At 42.1% G+C, this 23,953-nt stretch overlaps 1 protein-coding gene across 3 annotated transcripts in view; it reads right to left on the reverse strand.

Annotated features, from left to right (window-relative positions):
• Nucleotides 1-9,985: 9,985 nt before the first annotated feature.
• The window catches only part of MTHFS (methenyltetrahydrofolate synthetase), a 37,913-nt gene continuing 23,945 nt past the window's right edge, over nucleotides 9,986-23,953 (reverse strand). For all 3 annotated transcript variants that reach the window (XM_090028508.1, XM_090028507.1, XM_090028509.1), the window contains exon 3: nucleotides 9,986-10,486. In XM_090028508.1, coding sequence (XP_089884634.1) covers nucleotides 10,263-10,486 — 224 coding nt within the window. In that variant the 3' untranslated portion in view covers nucleotides 9,986-10,262. The remainder of the gene's footprint in view (nucleotides 10,487-23,953) is intronic.

Here is a 23,953-nt window from a genome sequence, read left to right on the forward strand (position 1 = left end):
GGGCTGCAGACCCAGATCCCTGACTCTGTAGCCTTGGCAGCTGGGGACCCCCTCCAGCAGGTCTGGGGGGCTGTGGGTGAAGAGTGAGGGGTACCAGCAGGGCTGGGGGGCTGTGGATGGGAAGTGAGGGGCCTGGACCTGCATCATGACAAGTGAAGGGGGCAGGAGGAGCTCTGATTTTCAATCATAAAAAACCCAGCATCAAATACCTAAATTTATAGGTACTTAAAATTAATTTTATTATAGTGATTGAGGCACTGGTAGGCTTCCAAATTGCTTTAAGATTGTAAATATATCATTAAAACACTGTTCACTTGATACCTATATATATATATATATATATATATAGGTGCTTCATTTTAATCATGGATTTGGGGGGGTTTAATCAGAGAACTTGTGATTTTTAAACAGAAAAAAATAGGCTCCCTGGTAATTATATACAAGGAAACAATAAAGATTAAATAAAATCTACCTAAAATCTCCAAGGTCAGGTACAGTCATTACACTGATATAAGTGATTGGAAATCAGTTTATACGCATAATGGAACAGAAATTCAGCACAGAGACTGGTTTAAAAATGGAGAAACCCAGTCTAAGATTTGCCCCCTCCCCCTCCCCACCACAACCAAAGGGCGAATGGCTGTTCTGTTTGCTCCTGATCTAAACTACACCACTTACAGAAACCTGCGTAACTTAGATCAATTCTGCCTCAGACTTTGAATGTCTGTACTTAGCCCAAAAGACAAAAACTCAAGGAAGTAGAAAGAGGATTAAGGAAAGAAGTAATACTAGTCTGGTGTGGTTTCTAGGCTAGTTGATCTGCTGTACTTTCTCTGGGTCTCATCAAGTGCACCCCACAGAAGTCCATCATCCCTTTACCTTCAGTAATAGAAGTTTGCAGTTCACTCATTCTCGACCAGGGTTACAGTCTCCTGGATACCCAACCACGAATCAATTCAGCTCATATTTGTACTCCACAAGTTGTTTTATTTTTCTCCTTTGGGAGCATGCAGCATTAAGTTTATAATGCAATAAAAAGAGTGTCTTCAAAAGAAAGCCTTTATTGTTGCTTTCTGAGCTACAAATTGTGTACAACTAAATTGTAAAACAAGTGTCCTACGTACATATTCTTTTTCTTAATCTACAGCTCTTGGTTTGTGTGCCTCTGTGCTGGTCAGCCATCCTATTTCTCTGGAAGTCTTGTCCTTCCCTTGCTTTTTACTTAGTTCTTTTAGTTTGTGTTTCAAAGGATCTTCCTCATTTCCCTCTCCAACTTTCTGTCATGGTCCCTTTCTCTCCTCTGTCTCCAACATGCAGTTGGATAATATCCTCTCCAAACAAGAATTCAACATCTCACAAATTGACTGCTTTATTCCAGACATGCTTCCTTTTATCCAAATGAAAGTCTCAAGCTTTTCACCCTGACATCTCTTCTTAAAGGTTTTACCATCATTTTGGTCTCAAGATGAAAAAAGCCTACCCCAAGCCTGCCCTTCTACTTTCTTTTCTTAACCCAGTAAGGAATGCAGCCATCCACCCTGTCACTCAGACTCATCACCTGGGTATTTTCTTCAACTCTGACCTCCCTATGCATCCTCATATGTGGGATTTCTCTTTCCTATCACATCAAACACATGCTACTTGTCATCACTTTCAAGGACCATTAGCAGCCAACCTAGAATCAGTATCAAGCTTGCATTATCAAGAGATTAAAGACCAGCCCATGACTCCAGCCTTCAGCATTCACTCATTAGACTTTCAAACAAGTACATGGTTGTGATTTCCCCCATGGTGCCCCTCACCGTGCATATCCTCAAAGCTACTCCAGCGTTCTCCTTCGAATCACACTTTCAAACTCTTCTCCTATGTGATGTCTAAATAAATGGACAAGATTAGGTTGCTGATATGCTGAGACCACTGACTAGCTAGCATCTAGAATGATGGCTAATTTTGTGTCACTGATTTCTTGTAGACCATCTTCTTTCTGTCTCTCGTCTGTTGTCTGTCATCTTCAGCTTATAAATTCTTTGGGACAAGGACCATATTTTTATTCCGTTTGTACGGTATCTAGTACGGGGGAAGGGGGTGGGCTAGTCAGGACTAGGCTCCCTGGAAACAACAATGGCACCTTCTTGCAGGATTTTTCTGTAAGAGGTTAATATAGAGTTATCATTTATAATAATTCAATCTCATGTTTTTCAGCTAGCAACATTCAAGCCACCTAATGATATCCATTAAAGATCTATTCTTTGCTTTATATTTGTGTTGTTTTCTCTTTCCCTTTGTCACTTTCCCATGGATGAGCTAAATCACAGAAACTTTGGAAGGTCTCTTTTTCCCTGAGGTGCTATTGAATGTGGTAGAATAAAATGTGAAATAAAATCTTGCAATCAAGGCTATTCTGAAGTTGTCAACATATTTTGTTCCCTAAACATACATCTGAGCCATCTCAGAGGTATTGTAGTCCTCTCCTGGAGTTGATAAGCCATTTAATGCATTGTTCTGGTGACAGACAAAATGGGATTTGCTTCCAGCATCATTCTTTTTATGTTTTGATAGTTTTTCAGAGAGGCTGGAAAACAAAGCAGCAAATTTACCCCATCACAAAGTAAACCTAAAGAATTCCTCTGCCTGATGAATGGTTAACGCAGCTCTCATCTGCGGGTGTTCAGCCAAGAGACGGGTCATTATCTTTGTTATTACAGTCATGCCTAGGGGCCTCCATTGCAACTGGCTTTGTGCAAGGCACTGGACAAATACAGAGGAGAAGATGGACCCTGGCCCAAAGTGTCTACACTCTATTTTTTTCAAAGCTACAAGAACGGGCAAGCAAATGCTAGTTGGGAGGGAAGGGCAGGAGAACAAGGATCAGAGTAATCAAATACTCCCTTACAAAAGTTAATGAATAAGGTAAATATTGGCAGTTTTTACTGGCCATCTGATCTAGGCGTCAAAGTTTCTTACACGCCTCACAGTGGAAATGGGTCCCAAGGAAGAATTTGAAGAACAGGGATGTGACTCTATTGTCAGCTCAGGAAAACCACTGCATAGCTCCACATGAACAGGCCAGTATTAGCAGCGGCTTTGTCCTGAGACACACTGATGCAATATAGGTATTTCATCCTCCTATGCCAAACAGTGCGTCTGTCACTGGCTGAGCCATGAATTGAGATCTGGCCTCTGAACTTCCCATTTTTCTCTACTCATTGCCTGCTGAACATCTGGGAGACTTGGGGGGCGGAATAGGTAAAAAAAAAAAATGTGTGCTTTATAGAGGACGGCAGAATACTCAAACATTATCCTTGCAAGAGAGAATAAGCAAGGCATCATAAAGGAGTCTTTCCTTCTACTGGCACCCAACCTATACCCTTTATGTCAGTCTGCAGTGACCCCACCACAGGCCAATATCTACAAAGCCCCAGGGAAGCCAGTGGTGCTTCATGAAGAACCATGGAGAAAGCTCACTGCAAGACTGGAACCCAAGGTTAGTGATCACAGAGCTCTATGGGAGCACTGAATTCAGCCCTGCACTTGTATAGCATGTATGTTATTATGCTATCCCAATGGTTTTGAAGTCATAAACCACACAAGTCTTCAAGGATCTTGTCTGCCCGATGAACAGATTTGTTCCTACATTAGTATTTCATTCAAGAGTTTGCACCTCGCTTAGATGTGAATATGATTTTAACAAAGCCATTTCCAACCTTTTAGTTACTTTGCCTCATAAGCCTTTCTTTTCCAGAGTGTGTAATTAAACAAAAATAGCTTGGAAAAGCCCCTTACAATAAATAATTTACAAGTCTCGCCCTAGGGACATTTCTTAATTATAATTCCACTGGTCAGATCTTCCTGAATACTTTGAGATACCATTCCCTGCTGGGATACTGAAATGTAATTAACTTACTCCTTTGGTAATGATATTTTTCCTTAAATTATCCATCTCTTATGCAAGACTTGTATATAAACAAAATAGTACTTTAGATAACCTCCTACATGCATTGTGATAAGAATACCAATAATGACATTCACTGTATCTGGAAACTGCAACAGACCATGGCATATCCATTTGGGGAAAGACGAAATCATTTAGAGCACATTTTTATAAATCTTAACATGACATTCCAGCATGAATGGATACTATAGAGGAACCAGTCAATTCCAATTTCTTTCAATGTTGGCAGCTTGCCTTGGTCCCCAAGTGTCATTATATGCACCGCAAACTTAAATCATTCTGACCCAGTTACCAGTTCCCTAATCCTGTCTGCTGGAAAGATTGCTATAGATTATCAGGTGGGCAGTGGTTTCATGGTATATGGCATAACATTTCGAGTGACAACAGAGTTTTGAATGCCAAAATTAAACCTGTTACTTTTATTTAGTGCTGCAATTGTCAAGACAACACACATTCATGTGATTTTTCTATCACTTTTGATCAGTGGCTGGATTTATCTCTTGAAGGCTCTGTGTAAATGTTTAGTATGGGGCTTCTACTCTCTATTAGGCCCCTGGCAGATGTTTCACTTAAAATGGAATTAACCAGTAGTAGTAACTTGGCCATACGTTCATGCAGTTAATGGCATAATAAAAAGGGAATAAGCCACAAAGTTATTGTACAAAATACGTGTAATAAATTTGTGGCTGGGTCCCATCACAGCTTAAATTGAACATGTGGCCAGTGTTAATCACCTGACTGGTGCTCCAAGCCATGGGTGCGCTGGGCTTGCTACTTGTCAGAATGGCAGAAGGCACAATTGTTCGGACTGTGGATCAGAATGGGTTGTGCCTTTATCTGAAGGTCTGCCAGGGTCCGTAAGCACTCGGACTAATAGCAGGCTTGAAATTGATGGTTGTTAGGCAGCTTCACAGCTGCTAGTGCCAAGGGAGCCTCTGACCAGCTTGGCACCGCATGCAATTGCATTGCTTGCACTGCTGTAACACATCAGCTCTGTCAATGATCCACAGAGAGCTGGCTAAGTGTGTACTAGCTCCTCTTTCAGTTCCCCAGCTAAAAATACATACGCAGCTCCCTAACACATTCCCTTTCCCCTGCAACTGCCACTATGGCTGCAGGGAGGCTTTGGTGAGCTGTGAATGGGAGAAGTGTCCACAAGTAAATCTCTATACTAAAATATGTTCCACAATACAAGAAGTCTGAGAACTCCCTGCTATTTTATGGCTCTGATCTTTCAAAGCCTTATACATGTACTTAATTATATAGGCTTAATTATAACTATGTACTTATTATATGAGTAATTCATTTGACTCCAGTTGCCCTGGGTGGATAAAGTTATGAATATGCTTAGATTTTCCATGATTGGGGCCTAAGGTTTTAGTCCAAATTCTTAATTTTATTTCCCCCTCAAATTCCTATATGATAAAATCTCTAACAAAGTCCTCAGTTCCATCTCTGTATTTTATTTTGTTCAGTAGCTGGTGCTGTCCTTGGATCCTATAATTCAAATACTAGCCTCTTTGTACATGGCTGCTCACCTATTATCATCTACAGTAGAATCTGGCAGTCAATCCCATCATTATTAAATCATTAAAGTTAACAAATAAAATTTAGGGCTGGCTAGCTAAAAGTTTATTAGAAAGAAGGGATAGGAGCGATGTGAATTATTGCACTAATTGGCTGAAGTGCAACAATACATCTGTTGTATATAGGCTGCTTCAGGACAGCAAAAATATATATGGAAACTGTAATTCCACTAGGGCAACAGCTATCAGATAAAGTGTTTAGTTCTTAGCAGTCATCTGGCTTCAATGAAATAACTCATTCTAACAGAACAGTGGTTGTCAACATTTTTAGACACAAAGCACCCTTTGTTAGATTCAAGGCACCCCTTGGAAAATGCTAACTCTTAGTTTTCCCTTGTTTTTTGACCACAGAAAAATCATAGAGTAATTTTTTTGTTGCAAAGAACTCAGAAAGACCACAGCAGGGCAAAATGGTTTTAACAGCTTGGATTCCTATTTGAAATGTCTGGGTTTATCTTGTGAATCATGTTGGCACACCTGACAGTTCTAACATTGCGTGACACCCTACGGCACCCTTGAAAGGATCTCAAGACACCCCTGGGTGCCCAATTACTCTAGCTGAGAATCACTGTAATACAACATGGTCAAAAAAATCAATCTATCTGACCTTGGAAATATGCCTCCACCTCGATGTAGCAGCAGTACAGTGTTATTCTCTGAAAATGTTCTATTCCACTCATATGATCTCTTTGTTTTATGCATAATATGAAGAAGCAATACAATCTATGCCATCCAAAGTAGGTCTCTCTAATAAAACAAATGAAGGCCTGGATCTGCATAAGACTCTAGGTACCAAACTACCTTTGAAAAAGTGCCTAATGTTAGCAATTTCAGTAAACCCTCCCTGTTCAGCAAGGCATGTCCTACTGATTTCCATGAGATTTAAACACATTTGAGGTATCAAGCTGAACTGGAATCTAGGTCTTCAGCTTGCACCAATATAATAAAAAAAGAATGTGGCACCAAATTCCTGTTAGCTGAGTACTAAGCAAGTGGCATTCTTTGGTCTGAAAGAGGCAGAACACAGGGCCGGGTGGCACCTTAGAGAATAATTGGCTCAGAGATTCATGAGTTTTCATCAGCAGGAAGTTAGCATACTATTTTGTGCATTAATTGACATTTTGGGGAAAGGACAAAGATGAAAGTACAGTCAGAACAGAAGCTGAGAGAAATCTACCCCTTCTCACTCAGCCCACCTGCTCTGTCTTGAATCAATGTTTGACTGCCATAAGTAAGACTACAGCACCGAGCACTGTGTGCTAATACAGCCATAAGGAGCAAGCAGGAGAAAATTGTGCTTCACATATTGCTAACAAAAATATGATCTTCGCTGCAGTTCTTTATGGTGCAAGAGACAGGAAGACCCACCTTGACGTCCAGATCCCAAAGTGTGTCTGTAGTGCAGACCATGCAAGTGTGGTGAGCCTGACTGATATTTAAGTGACATAAGATAAACTTTACAGGTAGTGGTTTTACCTGAACCTGTGATCTATTGAACTGAGAAACAGTTAAACTTACTTCCCAATGTGATCACCAACCCCATCAGGACATAGACTGTTACATAAAGTAAGGAGTAAAGGGAATTATACCTGCTTAGGTTATCCCTCTTACAGATGACACTGTAAGAAGAGGGAGGAAACGACAGGTACTAACGTAGCAAAGGAACACATAACAACATTACTGGCTGGAATGATGGGCTGTTAAAGCTATAATCAAACCCACCACTGGGATGAATACAAAGAGCAACTGGATAAAACGTTACCACCTAAATTCTATGACCTGGGACTCAATGATGCAATGGCTGGTCCTTCTTGGCTTTTACATTTATGAATGTGTGTGTTTATATGTGGAAGGAGGACAAGACTGACAGATATTTAGACAGATATACACATGTCCCTCTTCCCACACCCCTATGTAAAGCTAAAGGCTTTAAGTAGCCCCTCTATGAGACAATGAGTGTTGGAAACACTGGAATTGGAAACTTGCTGTTTATATCAAGGCCATAATGGTGTAACCTTCTCCATCAATATGTACTGTCTCTATTCTGACGGGGCTGCCTCCAGGTGGACTGATTAGTATTTCTGTCTCCCTGCCCATTCTGTTATTGACCTCTTTGTTAAGTAGTATGAACTCTCACCAACTAGAGAACTGATTTTGTGAAAGGATCATGGCTTTGATTCAGAACTAGCTGAGACCACAGACTCATTTCCCATAAGTCACCACACAGGAGTCACAAGGTAACCTTCAGTTTACTGGCATTTGCTTGCAATGATCTGCAAAACTCAGTCATTGATTCAGCATTTGAGGAGTGGCAAACCCATATCAACAGACACTTATATTGCACCTTCATGTTTCCTCTGTGCCTGTATGTATAGGTACAATCCAATTTCAATTAACAATCCTAGGGGCTTTCTTCACATGGCAATATATTACTTCTGATTATTTCTTCATCATAGGTATAGACAAACAATGTACAACATTTTCTTTGGAGGAAATCCTGTTCTTTGGAAAAAGTTACTTGCAGCCACTACCACTGTCATTTCCACTCTGTGGTACCCATTTGTTCAATCCAAATGAGTTCCATTCCCATCAAGTAGCCAGCTGAGGCAACAGCACCTCCTTTGAGCACCCAGTTTGTTCTGTGTCTGCTCCTTACTCCAGACTAAATACACTGCTGAGCAAAATCTGCCTTAAATTATTGTGGAGCAAATGTGTTGCATGTCCATACTCTAACATGAATTTGCCCTGTGCTAAATTCAAGAAGGACCAGGCCTTTAGCCTTTTCTTGCATGAGGAATTTGATAGAGGGCCTTGCATCATCAAGCTTTATATGAATGATCAACTGACACTGCCATTATTGGGGGAACTCTTCCCTACTCTTGCTGGTACTGAACACAATAATTTGACATTTTGTTTTTTCAGGAAAAAAATTACCAGTTATTTCCAAATAGAACAGCAGCAACACATCTGAATTGGGATGTTTCAAATGCAAATATCCTGTGGGATGTTTTGAAACATAGGGCTTTGTTAGATCTCATTGTGGCTTCTAACATACTATGGATGTATTCATTATATTATGGAAATGGGTACTAGACATTATGGTAGAATTTAACCTCATGCTGAAACACATCCTTGGCTCTGCTGAATTTACAATGACAGAAGGATTTTTTTTAATTAGTTATAAAGTTACTGTGATAGCAAAGATGGAAGTAAAACTGAATACAATAGCTCCCAGATTAAAAAGCCCACATACACAGTAGGCATCATTTTGTTCACAAAAACAGCTATCACCTGGGAAGTCTGAAGGGCTTTCTGTTCTGTAGTCAGTGCTTGAGAATTCATAGAATTTTTAATGAGGAAACAGAGAGGATTGGTTAAAATGAATGAACTGATATGCAGGTTGAGAAAGAAATTACACATGTTCAGAAAAATTGAAGTTGCATTGAAGATGACAAGTATGTTATTAACAGAACACAGAACAGCAAAAAGAGAAAATGAAAATGTTCCCTTTCTTATTACCAACTGTAGCTCTTTAATTCCCAGATCTCACTGTTACCTTAAAATGCTGCCACCACATTGCTCTATGGGTAATACTGTTTTCAGTGATCTTATAATTACTGTGGATGGTACATAGTCCACAGTACTGGGTTGTTTTGGTTTCATTTCATACTGGCAGTATGCACATAAACATGGTATAGTTTTACAAAACAACTAATGAAAACAATGTATCTCTATGATTTCCCCTCTACATAAGTTATTGTGCATATGAGAAATATTTCCTTATGCAAGCTCCAAAAACTTCTCTTTCACTTGCTTGAATGGGATAGCTTTCATCTTTCTCAGAGGCCATCCCCTCCAAAACCTTTATCCTTCAATAATAGTAGCTCTCTACTGTAATTGTTAGCTTCTCTCTATCCTTTAATATTGTACTGACATCTTAAGCACTACTCCACTTCATTATGGATTAACGACCTGGAACACTGTAGGTTTTAAATCAAAGTCATATTGAGTTATAGTTAAAAACAATCCCAGCTTGAGAACCCATCTACCAAGTTTCAGCCGAAGGCACATTTTTATGGTCAAGTCAGAAAATTGGGTTTACATTAAACACATTAACTATCCTGTTCCCAGCTCTTCTACAATTATAAAACTCTTTAACAATGAAGCATGTAATCTAAATTATTGTATAAAATTGTGAAATCAGTCTAAAGCCCTTTATTATCAATTGCTTTATGCCATGTTATTTTGTATCTTAACTGCTGATTTCTTGGCTACTGTTTTGTTAATGGCCATGGTCACATATAATTTGTGACTGCTGTGGCCATACTTCAAACTTTTGTTACAACAAATACAAACTTCCAGATATGATCACGAAACCTCACAGTAGCTGAAATCAATGTTCAACAAGGGCAATAAAATTGTCATGTTAAATATCAATAAACAGAGATAGGATTAAATGATCTTTATTTTAATGAAAACATAGTCAAACATTCATGTTTTTATTGATTCCAGAATAAGACTTTTCACTAGATATTATCTAATTAGGATGAGATCAATACAGTCCTTATTTGCAAGAATGTTGTTTCACTGACTTTTCTTTTGGTCAGAAGAAAAATAATGTATTGTACCCTCACAAAAATCATGTATGATGATGACAAAGATGTGCCAATAGGACATGAAGTCTTTGGTTGACCGCTCTGTGATTAGTTGGTTTCAAAAGCCACTTAGCTGTCTTCATAAAGGACTTCATCTATTTGGATATCATTTTCTGACACTGGTACTGACTCACAGATCTGCTCCTTGAAAGCTAAGGCAATGGTGTAAGGTTTCCCTCTGGGGTGTTTCATACATCGTTCAAGGTAGGTGTCATAGTACCCCTTTCCTCTTCCCAGTCTGTTGCCATTTTTGTCAAACCCAAGGCCTGGCATGAGGATGAGGTCAAGACCCCCTGTAGAAAAAGAATACATCAGCTGAAATGAACTATGCAAACCCATGCTAGAGATTTCCTTATTGTCTGAACAGCACCACAAACACTAAGTTAAAACTGTAGTTTGCTATTTTGCTAAATGTCTCCTTTTTCTGGAACAAATGAAAAATACCTTGAACAGTAAATCCAACATTTACATTTTGATCTTACCAAATGCCTACTAGATCAGCTGCAGAATAATTAGAACTTGAAAAAGCTGGAAGAGAAAAACACCTGCCTGCCTTCAAACAAAGAAATGTGCTTTGTCATTTGAAGTCACCCCTCCCTTCCAGTAGTAATGCTTGTGAATGTAGACCTAGGCTAAAATTGAAGTCAGAGAAATGAAAATGAACTAAGTGGAAGGAAAATCAGGAAAAGCAAAGCAATCCTCACTAACTGACACGGAAAAGGGGAGCACAGTAAAAATGATGAGAAGATCTATAAATGGAGGAACCCTTTCTTAACTGCTGTAAAATATCCTGAATCTCCCCCTTCTCATAAAGAGAAGTGGTATTCTCTGAAGATGCACCAACTATGGTGTATTTACTCCCTTATGTTGAGAACATACTATCTACCCTGGCTGACTAGTTGGATTTTAGGTAATCCCACAGTTGTTGGGCTGGGGGAAAGAACAGCACTATTAACAGTCTTGTTTGCACCATATCAACTCCTCTCAGAACGGCCCATGCCCAAATCCATGGAAGTCTCTTTGTGTAACTTTAGCTCCTGAGCTCTGACTGTCTCCTAAACTGCTCAGAGCTTCTGATCATACTCCTCTGCCATTTCTCCTCAAATCAAACCATCATCAGTGAAGACGTGAATACCCTCTATGTGGTCATAGATGTGTTGCATTTCCCATGGAGCTCCAGTCTGTGCTATGCTGGGAAACTAAGGTTAAACTTGGGCTGAGCGTTTTGGAAAAGGGGTGCAAGCTTCCTTCTTCCCAAAGAAGATGCCTATACTTCTAGCATGGGAAACAAGTGGAGCGGGGGAACAGTCACCCTAGCTGGTACAGTCCCTGGAAAACTGTAAAGCCCTTAATGCTATTGCCAGCAGCATTCATTTCTCTTTGGCCTCTCACTTTTCAGAGATGGAAGGGAATAATGAACAGCTGCTAAGGGAGGGAACTGCCCTGTCAGGGTTCCTGGCAGCTTCTCAGAGAGAATGACTCTTTCATGTTGTCTCCAAAGCAGCTGGCTTAGGTCTGGCGTTCCTCATAGAGCCCAGAAATCCCTGGGCTTTCAAGGCCACATCCATGCTCCTCTGTAATGCTCAGATGCTCATATTTTCCTCCAAACAGGGGGAGCATTCATTCTGTAATAGCTGAATTTCAAACCCTAAGTGGGTTAGTATTTACCTTGACTGGAACTCAGAGTAGGACAGAGATTGAATTGTGGCTGCTTGACATGCGGTTCTCCTACACAAAAGGTATGGTTGACGGGACCTTTATAGACAATCCAACTGTGAGAAACACAACGCTATAGATTCAGATCAACCTTTTTTTTCTCAGCTTCATTAACACTTTTTTGGGAAACTGGCAGGATATGGAGTCTTGAATTTTGAGGCTACCTCCCACATTGTTCTGGATGTTGATTCATGCCAGGCAGAAAAAGGAAACAGACTGCTATGCTGAACCCACTGCCAAGTGTAGACCCAGCCAGTGTGTAGATCACTCTTGTCATTTGAGGATGAAAAGCCCTGCAATGGGATCTTCTAAACAAATGAGTGTGGCTGAGCTGGTGCAGCAATCTGGAACCACCATGATCGTGTTTACTAGCTGCACAGCATAAGGAAGCTTTCTTCCTTTAAATGCTGCTGCAGCAGAGAGAAAGGAGCTGAAAGTGAGGAAGACAGACAATATATAATGAATTCGAGAATTTAACAAAATGAAATGAAATGATAGCCTGGAAGGGGCGTACATTTAGCATCCTGGTCGCTGTTCCTTATTTTTATGACAGAAGTTTTATTGTTTTACCAGCACTGTTTGATTAAAATCTCTTCAGTTCCTTCATTAGTGTCATGTCAGTGGGGAGCGTATTTTTACAGCATGACCTAGCTTCAAGACAGTATCTGCCACCACCTTGGACTGCATTGTACTGAAGGCACGAGCCAGCGTCAGAACAAAATGTCTAGCTGACAGCCATTACACTGTGCTTCCACATCAGACGAGGGGTGAGGCTCCGCTGACAGAGGCATAAGGAAGTTTACATTAGATGGGTTACTGCTGAGTAGTGTTTTTCCACTTTCCCAGGGTGTCCCCACGACACCATGCATAAGCACTAAACTCAGTTTAGAAAGTATGTTAAAAATACACTTAGGCCAACTCATTTGCACATAAGCAGCAGGCTGTCAGAGATTTCCTTCCGCTGCTCATCATTCTTAACAGGAGAATTACCGGTGTGAACACCCAGTTATTGTACCCTGCTGACTAATTAGAATATAAATATGAAAAATGCAATGCAAGGCAGTGTGAGCTGCTTGGAGAAGATGCCTCTCACCAGTCTGGCTTCGTCCAGCTGAGCCAATGCGTCTGCTTAAAAAGGTCAGGGGAGGTTAAGGAGGGAACTAGCTGAAGGGGAGATCATGAAAGACAAGACCTCCCACCTCAAGTAAGGGGATAAGGTGAGAGCACTAGGGAGGCACGGTACATATTTGTTTCTGAAGAAAGACAAATGGCAAATGGGAGTGGGGCAGGAAATGAAGACATCTGGGCAGGTGGCCTTACTGTGCATTTCTATCCTGGAAAATGACTCCTAAAAATGGCTCCTCAGGGACACGCATGTTGATGGCTTCTCAGCCTCTCTAAATCATATGCATTCTGTTTAGAAGTAAGACTCTCTATTTGCTGACAGGTCTGCAAACTCAACTGTTTCTCCAAGAACCAAGCTAACCTCTTTCCTCTGTTACCATTATCATCAGTCATGGATCTGAGAGTCAAATTCTCCCCTCAGTTACTCTTATACAGCTCTATTCCCACCAAATTGTGCCCTCAGTGGCTCTTGGTTTCCACTGGAGTTGTGTGAGTTTTGCTGATTGGCCATGTAATTGGAATTTAGCAAACATTTGTGTTGATGATGCCCAAGGACCCGAATGCAGCTCGTTTGCTTGTACCTGTGCTGGCCCCATGGAGCTCAGCGCCTAAAAGGCAGTAAAAGCTTGTTTTAGTCACTGAAGTCAGCAGACATGAATATACATACACAAGGGGCATATCTGCCAAGGAAGAAGGTGCCATTTTTACACAGTCACTTTCATTTTACTTTACATTTATATTACAGACAGCAAGAGGGTGAGCAAATGGGAAAGCTGAGCAAAGGGGGAATTGACAAGGACAGTGCTGGGAAGAAATACATTTTCTGTATCGTTTAACTGATAGTACAAGCTACACTTCAATGAATTCAGATGTATTAGTTTAAGAAACCAAGTTTTTTCTGGGTTCTCTGGAGAACCAGAGCCTATTCTAATGAGCTCAGCCCCTTTGCAATCCGGGGTTTTATGCTGAGTTACTCAAAGCTAGCGCAGTCCTCCAACGTGAAAAACAATGCTGTAAATATTGTAATGGGCACCCTCTCATTTTTCAACATGAAAATGGCTGGAGAATGGCAACATGCTCTCCTGTAAGGCAGTTCAAGGCCTTAGCCCCAGACTCTACCCCCAGATTCCAGTTTCAGGAACTCAGAGGCATGCCATGCATCTCCCTGGGAACACTCCTCTTTTCTGCTGGCATCCAGGGAGGAGCAAGGCCCCTGGCTGCCCTGGTTGCAGACACAGTGGGGAAGGGCAGTTAGAAACTGAGACAGAGGGACCAAGACTGACAGAGCATCAAACCCTTGTACTGAGTAGCACATCAACAGGATGGTACAACATTATGGCAGGAATGTCCCTCCAATCCCCACAGGTGATACCACCCCTGTGCACAGGATCCTCATGATCATAGTGACACCTTCAGGCCTGGGCTGGAGATGGAGCAGCTTTGTGCCCCATTTGTTCAGCTCTCTGCACCAGCTTTTACCCTCCTCTCTGCTACCCATGGCATCCTTAAAGAATAATAGATTGCACTGGGCTAGCTCCAACCAGGGCACTCAGAGTACTTCACAACTGCCATAGAGTGGTAACTCCGATGTCCATACCCTACATGGGCCAAGTGAGGCACACAGAGATGAAGTGATTTCCCAAGAGCCAATGAAACAATGGCAAAGCCAGATACAGAAACCAGGTTTGCAGCTTTCCCGGTCCCCTCCTCTACCTGCTTACACCCAGAAGCAGGTTGAAATGTTTGAGACCAAGCTCTATGCTGAGTCCAATGAGGAGGTTGTGTTTCCTCTAACCACAGTAATAAATTTGCCTTTATTAGCTGGTGAGGGTCTCATTACACATTATTATTATTTCAAGGCTGATTTGTTTCCTAAGAAAGGAGTTTCTCCATGTACCCCATTGCTTTTCCTCCCTTTAATCTGACCCTCCTGTGTGAAGTCAGAGTTTTCTTTCATAGACTTCATAGATTTCATAGACATCAGGGCTGGAAGGGACCTTGGAAGATCATCGAGTCCAGCCCCCTGCCGAAAGGCAGGAAGTCAGCTGGGGTCATAGGATCCCAGCAAGATAAGCATCCATTTTTTTCTTGAAGGTATTCAGTGTAGGTGCTTGAACCACCTCCAATGGCAGGCTGTTCCAGACCTTGGGGGCTCGGACAGTAAAGAAATTCTTCCTTATGTCCAGCCTGAAATGGTCTTGCAGTAGTTTATAACCGTTCGACCTTGTCATCACTTGGGGCGCTCTGGTGAACAAACGTTCCCCCAGATACTGGTGGTCACCTCTGATAAACTTATAGGTGGCTTATAGTTCTTAAAGATCACATAGTGCAGGGCCATTGGGAACAGTTCAGAGTTGAGTGGTGTGGAGCTGGGACTTCAGTGACTTTGGCTAAATACAGATAGTCAAAAAGCCCAAGGCTGAATCGATTCAGTCTTCGCAGGTTAGCATAGACTGAATGGATAAACAAGTGAACAGACATTCAATTTTGATTCTATAAATGCAGCCACACGCCTGTAGTGGTCCAGGCCAGATTCCAGGAAGCACTAAAGCAAGGCTCCCTGCTGAGCTGGAACAGAAAACTTGGGCCAAGCCTAGCCTGCCCACCCTTTGAGGGGGTGGGATTTACGGGGGAGGCACAAAGCATCTTGGGAGGCTGGGGGACTGTGAGTTAACTTAAATCTGGAGGGGAGCTGGTACCCGAGTTCAGTAATTTAACCAGTTCAGTCTGATACTACATCCATCCAAATTTATCTTAAACCAGTTTCAGCCATTTTGAAAGTGGCTTGTGTACACTGAACTTCTGTTGTGTTACAAATCTGAACCCATTTCCAATCACTTATACTGGTATATATGTCACTTCTGTCCCTAGCCCTTCAACGCAAGTCCAGCTCTCATGTGCCAAAGGCTTTTCTATGTGGGAAAGTCCCCACAAAGTGAGGGTGCATGGGAACTCTCCAGTGCTCCCAGGCAAGCAGAAGCCACTTGCCCTATTGTGCCCCTATGTATAACACAGCTTATTTCCCCTCTGCAGGCAGTCCAGTATATGGAGAACAAAGCTGTTATAACTCTTCCTGTCTTTCCCTGACCTCCTTGGGGCTTCATATATCCCTGGATGTGTTGGAACAGAAAAATACCTTAACTCCTCAGCTGCTGCAGGTCTGACCTATACTTAGCCCATGGGGAGTGGGAGGGAGGAAATACTCTATGAACTCACCTAAAGAGCCATGTAGAGGTGGAGTTGCAGCATCTCCTGCAGCTCTATGTGTGAACTGCTAACATTCATGCTCACTACACACAAATCTTCTTAGCTCAGGATCACCAGAGGGCAGGCAGCAATCAGGGTCCAGGGAGAAACCTTTCCTTCTGAGGTTAAACCTCTTCCTGAGAGAGAATCCCCTTGCCATGTAATGAACACTGCCAGCAACACCAAACCAGCTGATGCCTTTACAATCAGCCTTTACAAAGCTGCCTCATGCTTACTACCTTTTGGAGGCTGTCCACCAGCAGAGAAAGGTTACTCCCATCTCTGAGCTAAACAGCTTAGCTGGGTGGCGAGGCTCACAGAAAAAGAATCCACATGCTAGTTCTAAAACTTCACTCCTCAGAAGAGAAAAAGGAAGTGAAAACTGCTTGATTCTTATGTGGCTTGCAGAGAAAGACATATTAATTTAACCAATTGCCCTTAACATTAAAAGCATCCATCTTTGTGGCACATAGTGTGTGTTAATGGCTGCAGACAAGGCTGGAGAAGATTCTAACATTGAAGGCTGGGAGCTGGCTAAGCCCTGGCATCCTCTGTTGGAGGCTGAAAATCTTTCTTTTTTATCATTTATTTTCTCCCTCAACTTTGGCAAAAGATTCACATAGTGACATTTTAAAGCATGCTTAAATTGCTCATGGGCCTGAGTGTAGACTCTTAAAGTAAGAAACTTAACTGGAGTTTGGCACCTTACTTGCTTAGCACATCCTAAGTCTCATTTTCAGAAATGGCTTGCAGTCAAATTTCTAAAGAGATTTAGGTGCACCAGCACCTTTTAAGAGTCTGGTCCTTAGACACATCAATGACTTTCAGGCTAAGTACAGACAGTCAAAAAGCCCAAGGTTGAATTGATTCAGTCTTTGCAAGTTAGTCTAAGCTATAGAGATTAAACTAAGAAACAACTGGACGAACATTCACTTCTGATTCCAGAAATGTAGCTACATGCCTGCAGTGCCTCAGGCCAGAAGCTGGGAAGTGCTAGAGCAGGGGTCAGCAACCCCTGGCACGTGTGCCGAGCATGGCATACAAGGCCATTTTACTCAGCCCACCACCACCAGCTGGGCTCTAAGCAGCTGCTGCCAGCCACAAAGCCCAGACTGTTCCCAGCAGGCGGCTGGGAGGCTGCAAGCCCTGCTGCAGGCAGACCAGGCTCTGTGTGCTGGCTGCAGCCAGAAGGCTGCAAACAACTGCTCGGGGATCCACCATGTCCGTACTCCGGCACCTTCCAAGGTAAACATTGTGATTTTTCCGGCACTTCGGCCAAAAAACATTGCCTACCCCTGTGCTAGAGCATGGCTCTCTAGTACATAGTCAGCATGGGCCATGTGTTCGCTTCCTCTTCTTGCTGCCCCCAAGGTCTCTGGGATTTGCAGTTCAGGATCACAGCAGCAGGACTCGGCAGGGTTGCTCATCACTTCCTCTTCCTGCTTCCAGGTGCCTCTGGGACTTGTAGTCCACAGTCACAGCCAGCAGTAAGATTTTAGCAGGGCAGAGTAGGGCAGGGCAGGCAGCTCTGTACGTGGGAGAAGGGAAGTTTAACCACCCTTCCTGGCTCCAGGCCCCGGCTGGGGTTTGCTGGGGGGGCAATCCCTGCCTCCCACCCCCACACTCCAACCCTTCATTGCTGGAGTAGACAGCACAGCACAGCCCACAGCTGGAAAGCATGCTGGGATGCTGGGGGACTCTGATTTAACTAAAACCAGGAAGGCTTCTGGGACAGAAGTTTCATAAACCACTTTGACCCAAATCAGTTAAGTTTGATACTACATTCAACCAGGTTTATCTTAAAACACTTTCAGCCATTTTTAAACTAGTTTATGTGCACTAAGCTTCTGTTCTGTTACAGGTTTAAACCAGTTTCTCATGATTTAAACCATTTTATGTGTAACTTCTCTCCCTAGCCCCCATCCAAGTCCAGCTCTCACATGCTGGCTTTTTTATGTGGGGAAAGTCCCCACAAAGTGAGCTGTGATAGTCAAGTCTGCCACTTTGCACTTCACAACTACACAAGAGAATGAACTCTCACAGAAAAATATAAATGGCAGAGACATACACTCACCATTAGGAGTACACTACTCACAGAACAACCATTCTGTCTCTGATCTCACTATCCTTGTGCTCAAGGGAAATCTATCCAATACCTTTAAAAGGCAAACTTGGGAACGAAAAATCAGAAGCTTGCTAGATACTAAGAACCAAGGACTAAACACTGATATTGGATTTATGCCTCATTATAATGTATCCAACTCCTAAATACTTCCCACATAAGGAAGATGAGACTGACTCCCCAATTCTCTCTTTTGATATGCCTTGATCTCTCGGTACTCAGTGTGTTTTCTTTTGTTAATTGTGTGTCTGCTGCACTTGAGAATTTCTCTCAGCCCCTCACCTATGCCATGCTTAACTTGCTGAGTCTAGCTTTCTATAATCAGAGACCTGAGAGAGAATGCCCGACATCTGAAATCTTATCTAATTTTATCCCAACTACATAGTTGGTCCAATAAAAGACATCACCCTAAGAAATCCTTGCCTCTTGCATAGACTGTCTAGATCTGGAAACCTAGGGTTAGAAAATCATGCCCTGGCTTACTCTGTAATAGCTTCTGCATGGAGACCAGCTCAAAGTCACTTCTGAAAATGAGACAAAGGTCTGTAAGTCCCTTAGGTGTTTTTGAAAAATTTACCTAAGATCAAGCTATCAACGGCATCCCCATTTCTAACAAATAAATGGAGATGTTAAATTAGGGTTACCATATTTCCAGTTCCAAAAAAAGAGGACACCTGTCAAGGGAGCGGCTTATACGATTGGGGGGCAGGGGCAGTGATATGCCAGTGCTCTGTCCCTGCCCATTCCATTGCCCCTCAGTCCGAAGCCACAGCCCCTCCTGGCCCTGCCAGTGTCCCTCACTCCCAACCCACAACACCCTGCCTCCTGGGCCATGCTGGTACCCCTCACTCCCAACCTGCAGCCCCCTCCATCTCTTCTGATGCCTGTCACTCCTGACCCACAGCCCCCTGATGCTGCAGTGCTCTGCAATCCCAACCAAACTTTGTACAGATGCTCTTTGCTCTTTTTTTATTAATTCCATCTCCTTAGAATGTAGGTATCGTCATTTTGTTCTACTTTTGTACAGCATTTGTCACAAGGGAATCCTGGTTCTTGACTGAGGAGTCAAAGCTACAATGCCCATAAATTCATAATAATATACTTAACTAAATATCTATTACCTTATTTGACAAGTAACAATGGTGCTTGGCTAAGGGCCCTTTTCCTTGCAATGGGCCATTCACCATCAGCATGGCTGCTGCAGTTATTAATAACTCCAATGCTCCAGCTTTCAATTTCAGATAAAGCCTTTGGCTCCTGGGCTCTGGTGGAAATCTTTAAACATGCAGAGTCTCTGGTACTGCAGAGTTTGCTCTTTCCCTTCTTTGAGTTTGAACTAACTGAGCCTACAAAGTAAAGGAAATATCTGCTCATTACAGGACCAAATTCTGTGCCTGTTGAAATCAATGGTGAAAAAGCAGCCCCACCATCCTGACCGGGAAACTGCTCCAGGGATGGTATGGATCACTTTCAGAGGAAACCATCTGTCTGCTCTCCAGGCTAAATGATAGGCAGGAAATGCAAATAGTTAAAGCAATCTATACTGATGACAACCTGAAGGATCCATAGGCAGGAAACCCTGTGCTACGCTCTTAGAGGACACTGTGCCTGGGACTCATGTCCTATAATATATATTTTTACCCCTGGGAGAGGTGTTGTTTATGAACACCAGCATCCCAGGTATTGTTGTCTCCTGAATCTAATGAGCGAGGAGACAAAAAACATTACCCCTTGCTGCAATTGATAAGCAATTTGAAAAAAAGCCATTCATTCAGAACCAATTACCCTGACTTCTTCCAGTAATGCAAGTGATTACACAGACATAAACAATTATGTTTCTCAACTTTTCCCCAGCCAGTCTGCTGAAAAGCAGAAACCATCCCCTAAACAGAAAGAAAATTCCACTCCAATAACTCATGTGAGCTCTTGTGGTACAGCGCTAAAAAATCAATACCAGAATCTCAGCATGAATCCTTGCTGCCCTGGAAATGGCAAGCAGTAAAATACAAAAGGGGCAGGTCCTCAACTGCGCTAAATCAGCCCCAGCTCCACTGATTCTACTTGGCTGAGGCAACATAACAAACCACGGGTGAAATATAACAAACAAGTTACTTACACAGTTTCCAGAAAAAATCAGTTGGGTCTTTTATCTTCTATCATAGGTTTGTTTATTTTTTTAAGCAACTTTCCTTACCAACTTTTCTAGAGCACATCCTAGCATAGTACCCTTATGGCAGTAAATACATTCAAGTGATGGGCTTAAAACTCATATTTGATTGCACAGAAAAAACCCAAGCTCATTTTAAATGATGATTATTTAATTTCCTTTCCCTGCAGATGACTGATATTGTAATTGCTTTTAATTGTGCAGGATTCAAAGCACCTTGGCAGGGGTTATTTATTGTGTTAATAATCATGGTAATTATTCCAGCTATGAATGCACATTTGTTTCTTAGGTATGAAGTCCCAAGAGACACCTATGTTTTACCCAGCACGTCCCAATAAGGAACAGCAGCTCAGAATCAGAACTGTTAAATATCAAGACCTTGACTGAGCTCACTAAAGCTGTGTGGGAACCCATTTAATAAAGACATCTATCCAATGCCCATTGAAGTCAATAGGAGTTTTCCATTGAACTCAGTTGGCTTTAGATCAGGTCTTTAAGCACCTGCTGAAGTCCCATTTTCTTTAATAGGACATAAGCATATGTTTAGATGCTTTGTTGAATTGGGGCCTAACTGAGCAAGAAGTGCTAGATGACCTAATGCCTCCTGCTGCTCTTAGCAAGGCCCAACTGTTGTGCATGCTGTTCTGGTCTGTATTCTCCCCATCGGTTCATTGGCATTTTATTTATTGACAAAGCTAAGCAGCATACTGGGTTCTAGAGTCCTGGAAGTTGTAATCACTCCAGCTCCACATCTCCCTAAAGCCCACTGCACAGTAGGTGAGAGAGTTTCTTGGAGGTGGGGTGGGGAAGAATGGCTTGGATCTTGGGTGCAGAACCACTGCATTACTGCTTACTGATGCTAGTACAACTTCAGACCAGAGTTACTACCATGACGCTCAGGCCCCACTCCTTGTGCAGCTAGGGATGGCAGGGGTTCACATCACATGGGATCTATAGTCCTTTACCCCAGCTCTCTTTTTTTTATTAGACCAACTGTGCCCCTGAGATCTCTGAAACAGGTGGGCTCCAAATCTTACAAGGCATGCTCCCTGGAGGCCCTATCTCCTTCCCCCACAATGGAATTACACTGATTCCAGTACAGGCAAGACCTTGCCCAAGAGCTGGTGAAGTCATGCATTTACATTGTTACTAAGCAGTAGAATTCAATAAGAACCCAATGGAATATTATGCCTTTATACATTCAGCGTCCCCAAGGGTTTATTCATCCAATGCAATGACTTGGAGTGAGTTAAATATCTTTTGTTATTACTTCAATAACATATTTTGCAGAAAACAGGATACTCAGCAGAATCTACAAACTGGCACTGAGCAACTCAGCTTTTATCCATCTACTCATCCATGTCAATGTTTTGTGTCAGCATGAAACATTTGTCTTCACAACTCATGCTTGCCCTTCTGAACTATGGCTTAATAAAATATTTATTCCTCTCCCGGCGATGCTGCGTGATCACCATCAGCCATTCAGATTTAAAGCAAATGTGTGGCAATACTTTGCCTGTTAATAAAGCCTCAACTAATAATAACACACTTTGTTCAGCTTCTGTTCCATTATGCTAAGATCAAGTTAACATCCTAACTCCATTTTGTTTTCTGTTTAAAAAAAAACCTTGTTAATTTTGTGCTGATAGAGGTGAGAGATTCGCAGCCCTGATTGGAGAAAAGCACAATACGTGTCAGCACTGCTCAGACATTCCTAATCAACCCTACCAGTAAATGCCCTTTTATTTGGGATGGGGAATTCTGGTGATGTCAGATTCAGACCAAGTGTTAAAACTCTCATTCTTTCATGTGTGGAAAAGACTGCATTCGGGGTTTGGCTTAAACTATCATGCTCATTTCACTTATGATTTAAGCTATGTGAGAATTCAGATCCAAAGTTTCTCGTGTCTCGCTGTGAACCTGCAGAATGTCGAGGCCGGCAGAAATATAAACTGGAAGATTTTTTTTTATCCTTCTAGCATTGTTAATACAGTGTGCACCATGGAAGGCCAGCCTTTCTCACTCACTGCCAACCAGAACATAGCGGAAAGCGTTGCTTAGGAATGTTTTGCTTATTTGCCTTAATATTTCTTTCTTCCTCTGACAGGTGAGTTATTTGTTCCTGCGGTCCTGAGCAGAGATGTTAGAACAGCTTGATCAGGAAAACATTGGTAGTGACAGCTTTCTGGCTCCAAGGGTTTGCACCTGGGGCAAAATGCAGTGCTAAACCAGCAAAGTACCTTGAAGGGTAACTCCAAAGTGGGCACATCTACACAAGATGCTTAATGCACAGTAGACTGATTGACTGTGCATTACAGTCATGGCAAAAACCGTGCTGTTACACTAATGCGCTGTAGTATTAGTCTACTGTGCATTAACTGTCACCAAAAAAGCATGTGTTCGCACTAATGTGCAGGAGGGCAGCCTACTGTGTATTTATTTAGTACTTCCTTTTGCAAGTACTAAATGTAATGCACAGTAGGCACGGCACATTAATGAACATGTACACGTGCCTGGGGTGGAGGACAAACCTGTGTAACCACAACCCTGCAGCATACTGATACATTTTGTTATATCAGCAAATGCTGACTGCTAAATCTTCTGCTTACAGGAACTTTTGCCTGGACATTTTGAAGGGCTAATGCTGGGATTGTTATGACAAGCAGATTAGGATCTTGTGCATGGGCTTTGTTAAGGCCTGATTAGTTATATTTGTATTTCTGGTTAATCAAATTTAAAAATGTACACCTTGTGTGTGTGAGCACGCACATTTATTGTGTCACCACCATTTTCCTTCTCTGCATTATTATTTGTTCATTTTAAAATCAATTAAAAGGATTAGAAGGTGGCAGATCTAGGTAGCTATGGGGATCATCCAGTCAGTGTTACTGTCAATATGTTTATTTCACGGCTGAGCCAGCCCTCCCTGACAATAGGTACCCAATTATAAAAATACAGCTGAATTGCCCATAAAATATAAACAAGTATGATGTAAGGCATTAATTTCTGCTCAAGCTCCTAAACATAACTGCTGTGAAAGAGCTAGTCCACAGGATAGAAAAGTGAGGAATATTTACATGGCAGGGTTTATTATGCATGTACAGTTGGCTTGTTTGCAGGTGACAGCACTGCTGCTGTACATGTCAGACATGTTTTATCATCACCATGGCTCAGAGAATTGCTGCTGCTTTGAGCGCAATGGTTTCTTACAAACAAACCTTTTACAGGGGAGCCGCTTCAGAAAAGTTATCATCCTTGGGCTTGCTACCCACATTCCCCTGATGGCTGATTTTTTGAGACATTAGGCTGGAACATTTGATCTCTGTGTGTGATTGCAATGCCTAAGTGAGATTTTAATTACAGGACACAGCAAAAATGACACCA

This window comes from Crocodylus siamensis, chromosome 15 (genome assembly GCF_052110815.1).
Source record: "Crocodylus siamensis isolate JL-2025a chromosome 15, ASM5211081v1, whole genome shotgun sequence".
NCBI classification, from domain to species: Eukaryota; Metazoa; Chordata; order Crocodylia; family Crocodylidae; genus Crocodylus; species Crocodylus siamensis.